Source organism: Oncorhynchus kisutch, linkage group LG28 (assembly GCF_002021735.2).
Source record: "Oncorhynchus kisutch isolate 150728-3 linkage group LG28, Okis_V2, whole genome shotgun sequence".
NCBI lineage: Eukaryota > Metazoa > Chordata > Actinopteri > Salmoniformes > Salmonidae > Oncorhynchus > Oncorhynchus kisutch.
This window is the reverse complement of record NC_034201.2, coordinates 3,256,516-3,275,059: the sequence shown is the minus strand read 5'-3', so window position 1 is coordinate 3,275,059 and position 18,544 is coordinate 3,256,516. Positions and strand designations below refer to the sequence as shown.

Sequence of the window (18,544 nt, the reverse complement as noted above, 5' to 3'; positions counted from 1 at the left end):
TTTTTCTACAAACAACTGCTGTTTTTCACCACTACCCCAACAAGTTAGACAAAAAGTTAGAGGGAATAAAATTTTCCCCTACTTCTCTGCTTTTAAAACCCAAAAATGGATTAGGAATAACGTTTACCAATCAGTAGATAGAGCTGTTTAAGTAACCCATCAACTGCTCTCTTTCTAGCTGCAGTTAGTCATATCAGAAGCTCGGATATTCATTATTTACCAACAGCTGCAAATTGTTTTCAAGTTAACTTTCCTTGCTTTGTCTAACAACACTATCATGTAAGTTCTGTGGGTCAGAGTGCAGTATTTATTTAGTATTAAAGCATAAATGTACTGTATGTTAGCAAACATCTGGCCCACATCTAGCCTGATTCAAGCATTCCAGATCTAAAACTGCTGGCCGGGTCTGGCTGCTGGATCAGGCCTGAGTCAGGTAGTAATATGTCTTAAATGTAGGTAGTAATATTGCAGCTATCAACTGAACCATGAACAACAAAAGACATGACATTTCTCATTTTAAACTTTTATTTAAATAGATTAAATAGATTTTGTGTCTGTGTTATCCCTCAACAGTGGAATGGATGTATCCAAATAAATGTCACTAAAAAACTGATTAAACAAATGCTGCAACTTTGATATTCCTCAGTGCATCCGGAAAGTATTCAGATCCCTTGACTTTTTACACATTTTGTTACGTTACAGCCTTATTCTATAAAGTTTTTTTTTTAAATGTTTTCTTCATTTACCTACAATTTTGCAAATTTTAGATTAAAAAAAAAAAGATGCCTTAGGTATTCAGACCCTTTGCTATGAGGCTCGAAATTAAGTTCGGGTGCATCCTTTTTCCATTGATAATCATTGAGATGTTTGTAAAACTTGATTGAAGCCTTCCTGTGGTAAAATCAAATTATTGGACATGATTAAGAAAGGCACAAACCTGTCTCTATAAGGTCCCACAGTTGACAGTGCAAGTCAGAGCAAAACCAAGCCACGAGGTCGAAGGAATTGTCCTTAGAGTTCCGAGACAGGATTGTGTCGAGGCACAGATTTTTGGAAAGGGTACCACAAAATGTCTGCAGAATTGAAGGTCCCCAAGAACCCAGCTGTCTCCCCACAGTTTGAAACCACCAATACTCTTCTTAGTTAGAGCTGGCCGCCAGGCCAAACTGAGCAATTGGGGGAGAAGAGCCTCAGTCAGGGAGGTGACCAAAATCAGATGGTCACTCTGACAAAGCTCCAAAGTTCCTCTATGGGGATGGGAGAGCCTTCCAGAAGGACAACCAATTCTGCAGCACTCCACCAATCAGGGCTTTATGGTAAAGTGGCCAGACGGAAGCCACTCCTCAGTAAAAGGCACATGACAGCCTGCTTGGAGTTTGCCAAAAGGCACCTAAAGACTGTCAGACCATCAGAAACTAGATTCTATGGTCTGATTGAACTCTTTGGCCTGAATACCAAGCGTTACGTCTGGAGGAAACCTGGAACCATCCCTACGGTGAAGCATGGTGGTGGCAGCATCATGGTGTGGGAATATTTTTCAGCGGCAGGGACTGGGAGACTAGTCAGGGTTGAGGCAAAGATTAACGGGGCAAAGTACACGAAAACCTGCTCCAGAGCACTCAGGACCTCAGACCGGGGCAAAGGTTCACCTTCCAACAGGACAACGACCCTAAGCACACAGCCAAGACAGGAGTGGCTTCGGGACAAGTCTCTGAATGTCATTGAGTGGCCCAGCTAGTGCCCGGACTTGAACATGATCAAACAGCTACAGAGAGACCTGACACTCCCCATCCAACCTGATAGAGTTTGAGAGGATCTGCATTCATGAATGGTTGAAATTCCCCAAATGCAGGTGTGCTATGCTTGTAATGCTATTCTCAAGGCTGTAATTGCTGCCAAAGAACTGCAACAAAGTACTGAGTAAAGGGTCTGAATAGTTGTGTAAATGTGATATATAAAACAACTGAAATATAAACATTTGCGAAAATTCCCCAAAACCGGTTATTGCTTTGTCATTATTGGGTATTGTCTGTTGATTGATGATAAAAATTCAAATTGTATACATTTTAGAATAAGGCTGTAATGTAACAACATGTGGAAAAAGTCAAGGTGTCTGAATACTTTCCGAATGCACTGTATCTGCAGAGTTGACTTGACTGTATCAGCCACAGATGGCTAGCTAGCAAGCAAGGGATAAGAACATTGCCAGGCTGCATAGCAATCAAACAAACAAAATGAACAATAAGTCCACTTCTCTAGCAACTTAACTGATAGAACTAACAACCAAGTGAGAGTGGAAGGATGAAATGGTATCAATTTGTTTCTCCTGACAGCACCTTTTGAGTAACAGAAAAAAATACCAAAAGAAGTTGTTGCAACAATCATTCAGATTTTGACACCACACAAAAATCATAGGAATCACAATCCAGACCTCAAATGGGAAGCACATCAACACGTCACAATAACCAGAGGTTTTCAATTTCAGCACGGAGTCAAACAGATCAAAAGAGATAAATATGTGCCTGTTGTAGCGCCACCGTGTGGTCAATCTAAATCTGCTTGCATATGTTGAGTCTTGATAGAGTTAAGAACATGTTTACCACACAAATGTCTGTCTGATTTATATGTATGTATGTGCCAGACCATGCCCACATTAATGTTGATTGGTCAGTTGTTTGACATACTAGTCTGGAAAATGTTGCATTGAAAGACATTTATCCATAGATGCCGTTTATCAGGGTTTAATCCAGGTCGGCCCTGTGGCTCCGGAGGAGATGTCATTTAAGTGTTTTTCAGGAATTCAAATTGGCAGAAAATCCATCATGGCATTCTTTGTGGGTCCTTGAGGCAAATTTGTTCCTTGTGCGAAGAGGGAACTATGCACAGAATTTCAAGATTCTAGGTCAGGGATGGGCAACTCTGGGCCACGGGCCGCAAAGGCCTGGGATCAATTTCCCTGGGAATATAACTATTTTCTGTGATCTATTGTCAGGCTATGTCATACAATTATTATTCCTAATTCTATGGCCAGGCCACCCACTGTCTCTCTCACACTAGACTCTCATCTCATGCCCCTGCTCAGTATTCATGGATACAGATAAACAAATAAACATACGGTCCATGCTATTCAGCATCCTTTGGATGTCCCTACCCCATTGTTAAAATAGTTAAGGTTAGGTAAGGGATTTGGTTAAGGTTAGGGTTATCGTTTAGGGTAGGTCCCAAGGATCCGTGTTAGCACTGACCATTAAACTTATAGGAGTTATGGATGCAAGGACTTATAGTTTGAACCATGTTTTGAGTCTATATGGTGTTTTCAGTTAAACAGGCCTATATTTGGTTCTGATGGAGAAGAACAGTTAAACTAAGCTCGACAAGAATGTATAATTTATTTTCTTCAAGAATCAATGGCCTAGTGAAAGTCTACACACCCTTAAACAGTTTTCACATTTGAGGTTGACTCCTTTACTGTCCGGCCACACCAGCTCAGGTTCAGGGTGCAAGCCTTCAGATTCACATTTTGAGAATTTGGCGCACAGTGGTGGAAGGAGACAGTCCATCAGAGGCTGAGGTTGGAGAGACAGAATCTGCTCGTAGAGGGGAAAACAAGAAAACATACAATAAGGGTCAGTTTTTAGAACAGCTACTCATTCAAGGGTTTTTCTTTATTTGTACTATTTTCTACATTGTAAATAAATGCATTTATATTTGAGATTTGTCAAATAGACACCCTTTAACTTGATGACAGCTTTGCACACTCTTGGCATTCTCTCAACCAGCTTCATGAGGAATGCATTTCAATTAACAGGTGTGCCTTCTTAAAAGTTAATTTGTGGAATTTCTTTCCTTCTTAATGGGTTTGAGCCAATCAGTTGTTTTGACAGGGTAGGGGGAGTATATAGAAGATAGCCCTATTTGGTAAAAGACCAAGTCCTTATTATTGCAAGAACAGCTCAAATAAGGAAAGAGAAACCAAAGTCCATCATTACTTTAAGACATGAAGGTCAGTCAATATGGAACATTTCAAGAACTATGAAAGTTTCTTCAAGTTTAGTCACAAAAACCATCAAGCGCTATGATGAAACTGGCTCACATGAGGACCGCCACAGGAATGGAAGACCTAGAGTTACCTCAGAGGATAAGTTCATTAGTTACCAGCCTCAGAAATTGCAGTCCAAATAAAGGATTCACATAGTTCAGCTGTTCAGACAAGACTGTGTGAATCAGGCCTTCATGGTCGAATTGCTGCAAAGAAACCACAACCAAAGGACAACAATAATAAGAAGAGACTTGCTTGGGCCAAGAAACATGAATCAAATCAAATCAAATTTTATTTGTCACATGCACATGGTTAGCAGATGTTAATGCGACTGTAGTGAAATGTTTGTGCTTCTAGTTCCGACAATGCAGTAATAACCAACAAGTAATCTAGCTAACAATTCAAAAACTACTATCTTATAGACAAGTGTAAGGGGATAAAGAATATGTACATAAAGATATATGAATGAGTGATGGTACAGAGCGGCATAGGCAAGATACAGTAGATGGTATTGAGTGCAGTGTATATATATATATATATATATATATGAGATGAGTATGTAAACAAAGTGGCATAGTTAAAGTGGCTAGTGATACATGTATTACATAAAGATGCAGTAGATGATATAGAGTACAGTATATGCATATACATATGAGATGAATAATGTAGGGTATGTAAACATTATATTAGGTAGCATTGTTTAAAGTGGCTAGTGATATATTTTACATCAATTCCCATCAATTCCCATTATTAAAGTGGCTGGAGTTGAGTCAGTGTGTTGGCAGCAGCCACTCAATGTTAGTGGTGGCTGTTTAACAGTCTGATGACCTTGAGATAGAAGCTGTTTTTCAGTTTCTCGGTCCCAGCTTTGATGCACCTGTACTGACCTCGCCTTCTGGATGATAGCGGGGTGAACAGGCAGTGGCTCGGCTGGTTGTTGTCCTTGATGATCTTTATGGCCTTCCTGTGACATCGGGTGGTGTAGGTGTCCTGGAGGGCAGGTAGTTTGCCCCCGGTGACGCGTTGTGCAGACCTCACTACCCTCTGGAGAGCCTTACGGTTGTGGGCGGAGCAGTTGCCGTACCAGGCGGTGATACAGCCCGACAGGATGCTCTCGATAGAAGTTTGTGAGTGCTTTTGGTGACAAGCCGAATTTCTTCAGCCTCCTGAGGTTGAAGAGGCGCTGCTGCGCCTTCTTCACGATGCTGTCTGTGTGGGTGGACCAATTCAGTTTGTCTGTGATGAGTATGCCGAGGAACTTAACTTACTACCCTCTCCACTACTGTCCCATCGATGTGGATAGGGGGGTGCTCCCTCTGCTGTTTCCTGAAGTCCACAATCATCTCCTTAGTTTTGTTGACGTTGAGTGTGAGGTTATTTTCCTGACACCACACTCCGAGGGCCCTCACCTTTTCCCTGTAGGCCGTCTCGTCGTTGTAGGTAATCAAGCCTACCACTGTTGTGTCATCCGCAAACTTGATGATTGAGTTGGAGGCGTGCGTGGCCACGCAGTCGTGGGTGAACAGGGAGTACAGGAGAGGGCTCAGAACGCACCCTTGTGGGGCCCCAGTGTTGAGGATCAGCGGGGTGGAAATGTTGTTGCCTACCCTCACCACCTGGGGGCAGCCCGTCAGGAAGTCCAGTACCCAGTTGCACAGTGCGGGGTCGAGACCCAGGGTTTCGAGCTTGATGACGAGCTTGGAGGGCACTATGGTGTTAAATGCCGAGCTGTAGTCGATGAACAGCATTCTCACATAGGCATTCCTCTTGTCCAGATGGGTTAGGGCAGTGTGGTTGAGATTGCATCGTCTGTGGACCTATTTGGGCGGTAATCAAATTGGAGTGGGTCTAGGGTGTCAGGTAGGTTGGAGGTGATATGGTCCTTGACTAGTCTCTCAAAGCACTTCATGATGACGGAAGTGAGTGCTACGGGGCGGTAGTCGTTTAGCTCAGTTACCTTAGCTTTCTTGGGAACAGGAACAATGGTGGCCCTCTTGAAGCAAGTGGGAACAACAGACTGGGATAGGGATTGATTGAATATGTCCGTAAACATACCAGCCAGCTGGTCTGCGCGTGCTCTGAGGGCGCGGCTGGGGAGGCCGTCTGGGCCTGCAGCCTTGCGAGGGGTGACACGTTTAAATGTTTTCCTCACGTCGGCTGCAGTGAAGGAGAGTCCGCATGTTTTAGTTGCGGGCCGTGTCAGTGGCACTGTATTGTCCTCAAAGCGGGCAAAAAAGTTATTTAGTCTGCCTGGGAGCAAGACATCCTGGTCCGTGATGGGGCTGGTTTTCTTTTTGTAATCCGTGATTGACTGTAGACCCTGCCACATACCTCTTGTGTCTGAGCTGTTGAATTGAGATTCTACTTTGTCTCTATACTGACGCTTAGCTTGTTTGATTGCCTTCCGGAGGGAATAGTTACACTGTTTGTATTCGGTCATGTTTCCGGTCACCTTGCCCTGATTAAAAGCAGTGGTTCGGGCTTTCAGTTTCACACGAATGCTGCCATCAATCCACGGTTTCTGGTTTGGGAATGTTTTAACCGTTGCTATGGGAACGACATCTTCAACGCACGTTCTAATGAACTCGCTCACCGAATCAGCGTATTCGTCAATGTTTTTGTCTGACGCAATACGAAACATATCCCAGTCCATGTGATGGAAGCAGTCTTGGAGTGTGGAATCACATTGGTCGGACCAGCGTTGAACAGACCTCAGCGTGGGAGCTTCTTGTTTTAGTTTCTGTCTGTAGGCAGGGATCAACAAAATGGAGTCATGGTCAGCTTTTCCGAAAGGAGGGCGGTGCAGGGCCTTATATGCGTCGCGGAAGTTAGAATAGCAGTGATACAAGGTTTTTCCAGCCCTGGTTGCGCAATCGATATGCTGATAAAATTTAGGGAGTCTTGTTTTCAGATTAGCCTTGTTAAAATCCCCATCTACAATGAATGCAGCCTCCGGATAAATGGATTCCAGTTTGCAAAGAGTCAAATAAAGTTCGTTCAGAGCCATCGATGTGTCTGCTTGGGGGGGAATATATACGGCTGTGATTATAATCGAAGAGAATTCCCTTGGTAGATAATGCAGCTGTTTGTCAGAGTTTAGAATTTCAAAAAATGGCTAGCTAATGTATTCTAACAGCTCTGTGTCATCATTGGGCAGCCCAAACGGAGCCTTCGCTAAGGCTACTCACAGACGAAAAGAGAGCAAAAATTATGGTGAAGAGTGAAAGAGGGACCACAATTACTGACTACAACCACACAGCTGAACCACACAACTTCAGACCACAAGCACACAACTACTGACCACAACCACACAACTACTGACATCACAATTACTGACCACAACCACACAACTACTGAATAAAACTACTGATCACAATTATTCACCTAACCACACAACTACCGACCATTCAACTACTGACCAGAACCACACAACTTCTGACCACAGATCAAATCTCCATTCCTACTGGCCACCACAACTACTGACCACAACCACCTGGCCACAACTACTGACCACAACCACACAACTTCGGACCACACAACTACTGACCATTCAACTACTGAACCACAAGAACTGACCGCTACTGACCACAACCACACAACTGCTGAAAACATCTAGTGACCACAACCACACAACTTCTGACCACACAACTGCTGACAACACATCGAATCACCATAACTACTGGCTGCCACAACTACTGACCACCCAACCACTGACAACAACTACTGACCACTGCTGAAGATAACTACAGACCACAAATACTAACCACAACTACTGATCACAACCACACAACTACTGCTCTGGTCTGCCCAAGCTCTGGTTCAGCTCAGGTACTGGATGTAGCTAGCTACATTAGCTCTGGCTCGCACTAGCTCTGGTCTGTGCTATAAATTATAACTACTCAAATGTGCATAAGATTTGCATATCATAGCAACAATAATTTATCATTTCAAACTTTCACAGGTTCATGCTATCCTAACTTCAAATTCTTTAAAACTTTGATAAACTATAGTATAACTATATCAATCAAATGTATTTATAAAGCCCTTTTTACATCAGCAGATGTCAAAGTGTTTATACAGAAACCCAGCCTAAAACCCCAAACAGCAAGCAATGCAGATGTAGAAGCATGTGGCTAGGAAAAACACCCTACAAAGGCAAGAACCTAGGAAGAAACCTAGAGATGAATGAGGCTCTGTGGGGTGGACAGTCCTTTTCTGACTGTGCCTGGTGGAGATTATATAGTTGCATAAATTAGAATAATATTTCTCACCAACAGTTATTCTTGAACAGTTCAACCTAGATACACCAAACAAAATTTCACATGTTTAAGGCTATCCTAAATTATAATTCCTTAACTTGTATTCATTCTAAGCCATTGGGGAAGGGAGGTGGTGTGCTGACATATCTGACATATGGAATTGTCTGACATATGGAATTGTTTTAAGATAGCTAAATGATCCAGTATGACTCTTTTTAGAATTTTAAGACCCGTAAGGTAACCCCAAAAAATACACAATTTGAAAGAATATTGATGTTGGCTAAAACCTATAGAAGTGCATCCAATAACATATTCATGAATGGCAAAAAGGACATTCAAAAATAAATCATAAACAAAGATTTGAAGTGTCTGTCCTAAATTAAGGAAATATTTTTTTAAACTCAGGAAATATATTCATACACTATCATTAAAAAGTTTGGGGTCACTTGTTTTCCATGAAAGCATACGTGAAAGGAGTTGCAGAATGAATAGGACTATAGTCAAGACTTTGACAAGGTTATAAATAATTATTTTTAATTTAAATAATAATTGCGTCCTTCAAACTTTGCTTTCGTCAAAGAATCCTCAATTTGCAGCAATTATAGCTTGCAGACCTTTGGCATTCTAGTTCAAATCAAATGTATTTATGAAGCCCTTCTTACATCAGTTGATGTCACAAAGTGCGGTACAGAAACCCCGCCTAAAACCCCAAACAGCAAGCAATGCAGGTGTAGAAGCATTGTGGCTAGGAAAAACTCCCTAGAAAGGCCAGAACCTAGGAAGAAACCAAGAGAGGAACCAGGCTATGAAGCCAGTCCTCTTCTGGCTGTGCCGGGTGGAGATTATAACAGAACATGGCCAAGATGTTCAAATGTTCATAGATGACAAGCAGGGTCAAATAATAATAATGACAGTGGTTGAGGGTGCAACAGGTCAGCACCTCAGGAGATAAACGTCAGTTGGCTTTTCATAGCCGATTATTCAGAGTATCTCAACTGCGCCTGCTGTCTCTAGAGAGTTGAAAACTGCAGGTCTGGTGAACAGGTCAGGGTTCCATAGCCACAGGCAGAACGGTTGAAACTGGAGCAGCAGCACGGCCAGGTTGACTGGGGACAGCAAGGAGTCATTAAGCCAGGTAGTCCTGAGGCATGGCCCTTGTGCTCAGGTCCTCTGAGAGAGAGAGAGAGAAGAAAGAAAGAATTAGAGAGAGAGTACTTAAATAAGACAGGAGAAATACTCCAAATATAACAGACTGACCCTAGCCCCCCAACACAAACTACTGCAGCATAAATACTGGAGGCTGAGACAGGAGGGGTCGGGAGACACCATGACCCCATCCGACGATACCCCCGGACAGCGCCAAACAGGCAGGATATAACCCCACCCACTTTGCCAAAGCACAGCCCCCACACCACTAGAGGGATATATCCAACCACCAATTTACCATCCTGAGACAAGGTCGAGTATAGCCCACAAAGATCTCCGCCATGGCACAACCCAAGGGGGGCCCCAACCCAGACATGAAGATCAGGTCAGTGACTCAACCCACTCAAGTGACGCACCCCTCCTAGGGACGGCATGGAAGAGCAACAGTAAGCCAGTGACTCAGCCCCTGTAATAGGGTTAGAGGCAGAGAATCCCAGAGGAAAGAGGGGAACCAGCCAGGCAGAGAAAGCAAGGGTGGTTCGTTGCTCCAGTGCCTTTCCGTTCACCTTTACACTCCTGGGCCAGACTACACTCAATCATAGGACATACTAAAGAGATGAGTCTTCAATAAAGACTTAAAGGTTGAGACCGAGTTTGCGTCTCTCAAATGGGTAGGCAGAACAATCTATAAAAATGGAGCTCTAAAGGAGAAAGCCCTGCCTCCAGCTGTTCGCTTAGAAATTCTAGGGACAGTAAAGAGGCCTGTGTCTTGTGACCGTAGTGTACGTGTAGCATACCTGCCTACTCATCTTTTCAGTACAATTTGTTGTCAATTTGTTGAGGTTATCTGAAGAGATTTCACGCCATGCTTCCTGAAGCACCTCCCACAAGTTGGATTGGCTTGATGGGCACTTCTTACGTCAAGCTGCTCCCACAACAGCTCAATAGGGTTGAGATCCGGTGACTGTGCTGACCACTCTATTATAGACAGAATACCAGCTGACTGCTTCTTCCCTAAATAGTTATTGCATAGTTTGGAGCTATGCTTTGGGTCATTGTCCTTTTGTAGGAGGAAATTGGCTCCAATTAAGTGCCAAAGGGCATGGCATTCCAAAATGGAGTGATAGCCTTCTTTCTTCAAGATTCCATTTACCCTGTACAAATATCCTACTTTAACACCACCAAAGCACCCCCAGACCATCACATTGCCTCCACCATGCTTGACAGAGGGCATTAAGCACTCCTACTGCATCTTTTCATTTTTTCTGCAACTCATGAATGATCCTCTTTGTGATCTGAACACTTCAAACTTAGATTCGTCTGTCCATAACACTGTTTTCCAATCTTCCTCTGTCCAGTGTGTCTGTTCTTTGGCCCATCGTAATCGTATCTTTTTTATTGGCCAGTCTGAGCTATGGCTTTTTCTTTGCAACTTTACCTAGAAGACCAGCAACCCGGAGTCGCCTCTTCACTGTTGACGTTGAGACTGGTGTTTTGCAGGTACTATTTACTGAAGCTGCCAGTTGAGGACTTGAGGCGTCTGTATCTCAAACTAGACACACTAATGTACTTGTCCTCTTGCTCAGTTGTGCACCGGGGCCTCCCAATCCTCTTTCTATTCTAGTTAAAGCCAGTTTGCGCTGCTCTGTGAAGGGAGTAGTACACAGCGTACACAATTTCTCGCATGGAATAGCCTTCATTTCTCAGAACAAGAATAGACTGACGAGTTTCAGAAGGAAGTTTTTTTTCTGTACATTTTGAGCCTGTAATCGAACCCACAAATGCTGATTCTCCAGATACTCAACTAGTATAAAGAAGGCCAGTTGTATTGCCTCTTTAATCAGAACAACAGTTTTCAGCTGTGCTAACATAATTGCAAAAGGGTTTTCTAATGAGCCTTTTAAAATTATAAACTTGGATTAGCTAACACAATGTGCCATTGGAACACAGGAGTGATGGTTGCTGATAATGGGCCTCTGTATGCCTATGTAGATATTCCATGAAGAATCAGCCGCTTCCAGCTACAATAGCCATTGACAACACTAACAATGTCTACACTGTATTTCTGATCAATTTCATGTTATTTTAATGGACACAAAATATGCTTTTCTTTCAAAACAAGGACCCCAAAGTGACCCCAAACTTTTGAACAGTAGTGTACACAGTACCAGTCAAAAGTTTGGACACTCATTCAATGATTTGTCTTTAATTTATTACTATTTTCTACATTGTAGAATAATAGTGAAGCCATCAAAACTATGAAATAACAATGGGCCCTTTACTTGTTCTGTATTAGCGGACCGATATAGCAGTATATAGAACGGTACTGCTTTCTGAAATCAGTTGATAGAATTTAGACACGTTGTAAATGCAACAAGTATTGTATCATATAATAGCATTCACAGCTTTTCAAGAAAACAAATCTGAGACATTTATGGTATGTTTACATGTTGTTTAGAGGCAATTTATACAGGAAAAGTGTATAAAACCCATATAAACTGCATTTTTTTTAGGTTGATTATAAGGCATTAGCCTTACTTTTTTTTGTACTTTTTTTTTCCTGCATAAGTAAAAGCAGGAAATGCATCACATATGCTTTACTGCCATACATTCCAATTAGATTCATTTTTGGATTTCTCTCTGTCCAAGATTGCTGCCATTTTATCCCCATTATTGAACTTTGAGGGTTTATGACCAATCCCCTCTTGTAATTTTAATTTGATCTCTAAGGTTTAAGCATTTGGTTTTGTTCATGTTAAAAAATGGTGATTATGAGAGTGAAAATCAGAAAAATATCTCAAACCTGGAAAAACAAAACCAACAAGTAATTTGGCAAAAAAAAAGATGTGATTGTGCCTTATGTATTCCTTTCTGGGAAGACTGAGATTATCGTTGCATGTCATGATAAACCTTAAACGCAGACCAAAGACCAAAGACCAAAGACCAAACCCCCCGTTCCCCGGGACACTATTTTCTCTGGCTATTGTGTTTTGGGAAGTTAGGAGTAATGAGACTAATAAAATGTATATTATGTACATAAAATTATATTTCACTTTTCAAAGATTGACCATGTATACCTTTTGGGGTCCCAGTTTGCATCTCTGCTCTCTCTCTGTTTCAAGGTGTGGTACCAGAAGGGTTTGTTCCCCTCAGAGCCTGTTTTCATTCCCTCGCCGGACGCCGTGGAGGAGGACGATGGGGTCATCCTGTCCGTGGTGGTCACGCCCACTGAGGTAAAGGTCATGGGTCATTATATCGCACACATGACTAGCGAAATTATAAAATATGATCTTACAGAGTTAGGCTTTCACAAGGAAATTCCGAGAAGCAGATTGTAATTTTGGTGTGCATATAATGGAGTCATGAGTGCATTCTGATGTGTGGTCTGTAGCAAATTTTCCTCACAATAAAACAGGCTGTTCTGTTCAGGACAACCCAGGGTATAACATCATGTCATCTTGTAACTGTACATGAAAGGTAGTGATCATAAACGTTACATAAGTTTTATGATATGGAAATGTGAAGTGAGCATTTGAACCCATGCTTGTATCATCAAATCTGTGTTTATTATAATCCTCAACATCTTATCTTCCAAAATGCACAGAGTCCTTGTAATTTACAGCATTTTACTCACTCAGACAACAAAATTCAGGCCAACCGATATGGGATTTTAGGGAGGCAAAAGTCACATATTACCAATATATCTACCGATTTATATAACTTTTTTTTTAATGGAATGAAAACACAAACCATCTTTATTACACAATGTGCTCCAAATTATCATTTATTAACTAAATATTCTAATTTAAATGGAAAAGTATATTTCATTTGTGGTTTACATGATAACCACCAAAAAGCAACTATAGTGCCTTCAGGTCCTTGACCTTTTCCACATTTTGTTGTGTTGCAGCCGGAGAGGTTGTGTACAATACCCCATAATAGCCCCTACATACAATACCCCATAATGTTGTAGTGCAATTCTGTTTTTAGAAATGTTTTACAAACTAATTAACAATGAAAAGCTGAAATGTCTTGAGTCAGTAAGTATTCAACCCCTTTGTGACGGCAAGCCTAAATAAGTTCATGAGTAAAAATGTACTTAAGTCAAATAATAGGTTGCATGGACTCACACTGTGTGCACTTATAGTGTTTAACATGATTTTTGAATGACTACCTCATCTTTGTGTCCCACACATACAATTATCTGTAAGGTCCGTCAGTCGAGCAGTGAATTGCAAACACAGATTTCACCCACAAGACCAGGGAGATTTGCCAATACCTCGCAGAGAATGGCACCTAATAGTAGATGGATAAAATTAAAAAAGCGGACATTGAATACCCCTTTGAGCATGGTGAAGTTATTAATTACACTTTGGAGGGTCTATCAATACACCCAGTCACTCCAAAGATACAGGTGTCCTTCCTAACTCCGTTGCTGGAGAGGAATGAAACCGCTCAGGGATTTCACCATGAAACCAATGTTGACTTAAAAACAGAGTTTAATGGCTGTGATAGGAGAAAAATTAGGATGGATCAACAACATTGTAGCAGTTACTTCACAATACCAACCTAAATGGCACAGTGAAAAGGAGGAAGCCTGTACAGAATACAAATATATTTGCAATAAGGAACTAAAGTAAAACCTCAAAAAAATGTGACAAAGAAAATAAATGAATGTCCTGAATAGATGTTTGGGGCAAATCCAACACAGCACGTCACTGAGTATCACTCTTCATATTTTCCTAATGTCACCACTAGACCACTACTGTGCTTCACAACAGTCAAAGGTCATGTAAAGAAACACTTTATGGCAACCTTGCAACAACAGCTTGTTACGATAAGCACAGGCTAACTGTTCATTATGAAAATGTTTTCTAACTGAATTGGGGTTTTCTAACTAAATTACACTGTTATTCAATACAAAATGTATTGGCTATATTTTTCAAGCGGAGACTCTGAGCTTTAACATCACGTAAGGCATGTTACTGTACAGCCGCTGCGTTCAATTGAGGTGATTTTCATTTTTTTCTTTATCCTTATACAGGTGCAAGTTACAGAAAATTTGAAAAACATTTAAACAGGGTGGTTTTGACAACCATTGTCATCGGGATATTTTTCAAAACTTGTCATCAGGTTGTTCACCTTTCTCATCCACTCATTAGGGTCAAATGGCGATATTCACTGGGTAGCAACCAGTATTTTAGATGCAATTTACAGCATTTCAGAAACGTGCCATACGGATATGGTATTAATAGAGATTAGTTTGGAATGTTTTAGAGTGTTAGAGGTTAATCTAGAATGTTCTACAGTGTTGATGTAGATTAATCTGGAAGCTTCTATCTCTCTGTGCAGGATAAGAGTACATTCCTCCTGGTTCTGAATGCCAAGACATGGGAAGAGCTGGGGAGAGCCGAGGTGCCTGTCAATATTCCCTACGGTTTCCATGGTACCTTCAACCCGACTGCCTAGATCAGCATTACTGACCTAACAATCACCCATGCCTTCCTCCCTCCCTCAGATTATTTTTGTGACCAATAGAAATGTATGGTAAATAATGTAGTGTGTCATTATGGAGTCACTTTTATTGTAAATAAGAATATAACATGTTTCTAATCACTTCTACGTTACATGTTAAAATGTGGATGCTACCATGATTACAGATAATCCTGAATAAATTGTGAATAATGATAAGTGAGAAAGTTAGATGCAGAAATAGCATACCCCCCCAAAAGTATAACCTCTGTTATTGTAATGGTGAGTCTTTTGTGTGTCTTTTGTGTGTCTAACTTTCTCGCTTGTCATTATTTACAAATCATTCAGGATTTTCCATTTTCACGGTAGCATCCACAATAATGTACAATGGAAGTGTTTAGAAACATTGTATTCTTATTTCCAATAAAAGTGACTCCAAAATGACCATACATTATTTACCATTCAAGTCAAGGGGTCTGAATACGCTGTATACACACATTTTACATATACATTTTACACACATGGTACTTTTATATAGAGCAATCCCATAATAATAATACATTACCAAACACAAGCTCTTTAATCACACATGAATTTTGAACCTTTCTCATCGCCACAGATTGTAAGCTAAAGATGAAAACCTTTCCTATGATAATTCTTATATTATTGATTGATTGACAATGGCTTTCCAAATTGCCCAACACTGCTCTTTGTAAGGTTAATGTTAAGTCAATGTTGCTACTGTACATGGGGGCAATACCATAATGATCTCTTCGCAGAAAAATCTACAGTGCTGAGATTGTTGTATGCCATATATATATATATAGCATGAAATTGGTGGCAAAAAGTCAGTCTTGAATCAAATTTTTTTTTTGTATCAGTTCATATATCATGTTTCATGGAATCGGTACATCGAAAATCTCTTCCCATTTATTTTGCAACCTGTATGGCGCAGGGTCAACATTTTTGCCCTCAAATGAAACCGCTATATTTTTATAATTATGCCAATCATTTTCAGCCAATTTTGTATCTTTAGTATAAACATTCCCCCTCTTCCCCTTGCCCTTGGTAAGCTGCAGTCAATTGGTTGTAACTTTGCATTGAGCAGACATTCCCATATATTTTTGATAGCTGCATATGTTACTTAACTTCACTATCTCTATTCATAATATCAATAATAAATATAATACCATTTTAAAACATTTTTTCCATAAAGAATGTTTTTTTAAAAATTACCATAATATTTGTTCTGTCTTTTCTGGAGGTAAAATTGAAATTGTAACCAGCTTTGTATGGCTTGTTTATGAAAGGGCACACTTTAAACAAAGTTTCATTTTCAATTAGTCGGAAATGAGAAGTTGTAATCTGTATGAAGGCAATTTTTGAACAAAGGATTAACCTTTTTTAATAATCTACTGGAAAAACATTTTGGTTTTAAGTGTAATCTATGTATGAGTGAAGCTTTTAGTGAGAGGTTTAATGCTTTAATATTTAATATTTTTAGCCCCCTTAAACACATTAATTATTTTGTCTGGTTTAGCTTTCCAAATTAAGTGAACTATTTGTTACTCATATGATTTAAAAAATACAAGTCGCCTGAAGTAGGCAATGCCATTATTAAGTAAACTGTGATAGAACCAAAGAGTTAATAAATGTGATTTATGGTTGCAGAATCTTATCTATTTTGGCAAACTTTCTATTGAAATTGGTTTTGGTAAGTTAATTTATATTTTTTGAGATATGAATACCAAGTATGTCTACTTCATCTTCCGCCCATTTTAATGGCAAACTACAAGGTAGTGTAAAAACTGACTTTTAACGATCCAATACGTAATCTGGTACACTTTTCATAACTAGGTTTTAGTCCAGAGAGGCTAGAAAAATGATCAAGATCTTCAATGAGACTGTGCAGGGATCCAGATTGCAGACCTAACACAAAACTTGAGTCATCGGCATACATTGACACATTGTTGTTATTAACCCCTTGATGTTCTTGTTGGATCAAATTTTAATAGCTAGCATTTCGATGGCCATAATAAATATATATGGAGACAATGGACAGCCTTTTACTCCTCTTAAAAGCTCAATACTTTCTAAGTAACCATTGCTGTACATAACTTTAACCCAATGTATATGAGACTCACCGAAATTAAAGTAATCCAAGCATTTATATGTCAATTCTAATTGTACTTTATCAAACTCCTTTTTGAAATGAGAGAGACTGTAAGTGTGTCCCTACAACAAATATCCATGTTCAAGTAACTTCAATCGTTATAGATCAGCATACATCATGCAATTTAGTTTCAAAAGTTCATAAAACATTAAACAGTTAAGTATTTACAACTTAAGAAGACCATATGGGTGGTGATGTCACTTTATTACTTTAAGTATTGAACACTGAAATACTCTGAGTTGGGTTACTCAAATGGTTCTTGGCAACTGGTTTCCACATAAAGTAATTAGTTCTGCTAACAATTATTTTATACAGTGCAGAATCTGATGCCTTAGTTTACATGAAGTTACGCATGCATATCCACTAACAATCTTTTGTATTTTTTTTACTATGTTCTGTGGTACATTTCTAATTAAAAAGTGATACTATAAAAGTTTGTCATTTGTTTTCTGACCTTTATCAGTCATTGATATTATTGATATATAAATTGAATTAAATGTAGTTGATAGTAAAGCCACCAGGGGCCTGGGGTGGTCTAGCCGCTCTAACGGTCTAAGCTGCTTCCTCTAGAACGCTATGTACCACTGAGAGTCTTAGAGCATGATTTGAAATCTGACCAAGGGTCTTTCAACAAACTCCTCTTTCCTCTCCTGTCTCTCTCTAGCCAATCCAATAAACATACAAACTCTGTTTTCAGTCATCCTATGGTCCTACCTTGAGTTCCAGTGGGTGTATTATTGTACAGTGCTGAGTTTTCTGCCAATCAACCTACATGCATGCCTATGTAAATAAAAGTAATCATATTTCTTCTAGGATTCTCAGGTATTATGAGAAGCCTTGAGGGAATGTTAGTGGTCCAGGTGTAACAGGTTTACAAATGTCCCTGTGACTTTCTCCAAAATGATTTGTTTTTCATGTTACTCATGTGGTATGAGTGATCTCTACTGGCGTAATGTGGTACTGCAGTTCGGTGGTTGCAAAGACCAGGATGTCGTCTCCAGATAAAAGGCTCTGCATGATCAATCCAATGTCTGAAGTGGCCGTACAGAATTTACTGCAAAAAGGCCTCCGCAGACATCAGGGCTTTCATACGAAGCCTCCTACCACATTTTTGGATCAAGCATAAATTGGCTTTTAATTGAATTTACCATAGAACCCTATCAACCATGTAAATGGTCCCAATTATTTTTCATACATTTTTCTCATAGGGGATATTAAAACCACTTCAAACAATGTGTGTGTGTTTCATGTAGGCTTTCCTTGGCGTTATATTTTGATAACTGTTAATCTCTCTCGGACAAGGAGACTTTTATCAATAAATTCGGCTCTACAGTGGCTTGCAAAAATATTCATCCCCTTGGCAATTTTATATTTTGTTGCCTTACAACCTGGAATTAAAATTGATTTTTGGGTGGGTTTGTATATTTGATTTACACAACATGCCTACCACTTTTA

At 40.1% G+C, this 18,544-nt stretch overlaps 1 protein-coding gene across 2 annotated transcripts in view; it reads left to right on the top strand.

Annotated features, from left to right (window-relative positions):
* Window positions 1–17,526, top strand: part of LOC109873345 (beta,beta-carotene 9',10'-oxygenase) — a 103,359-nt gene extending 85,833 nt beyond the window's left edge. For both annotated transcript variants that reach the window (XM_031808178.1, XM_020464992.2), the window contains 2 exons: window positions 12,567–12,677; window positions 14,797–17,526. In XM_031808178.1, the coding sequence (XP_031664038.1) occupies window positions 12,567–12,677; window positions 14,797–14,913 (228 nt within the window). In that variant the 3' untranslated portion in view covers window positions 14,914–17,526. The remainder of the gene's footprint in view (window positions 1–12,566; window positions 12,678–14,796) is intronic.
* Window positions 17,527–18,544: the final 1,018 nt, after the last annotated feature.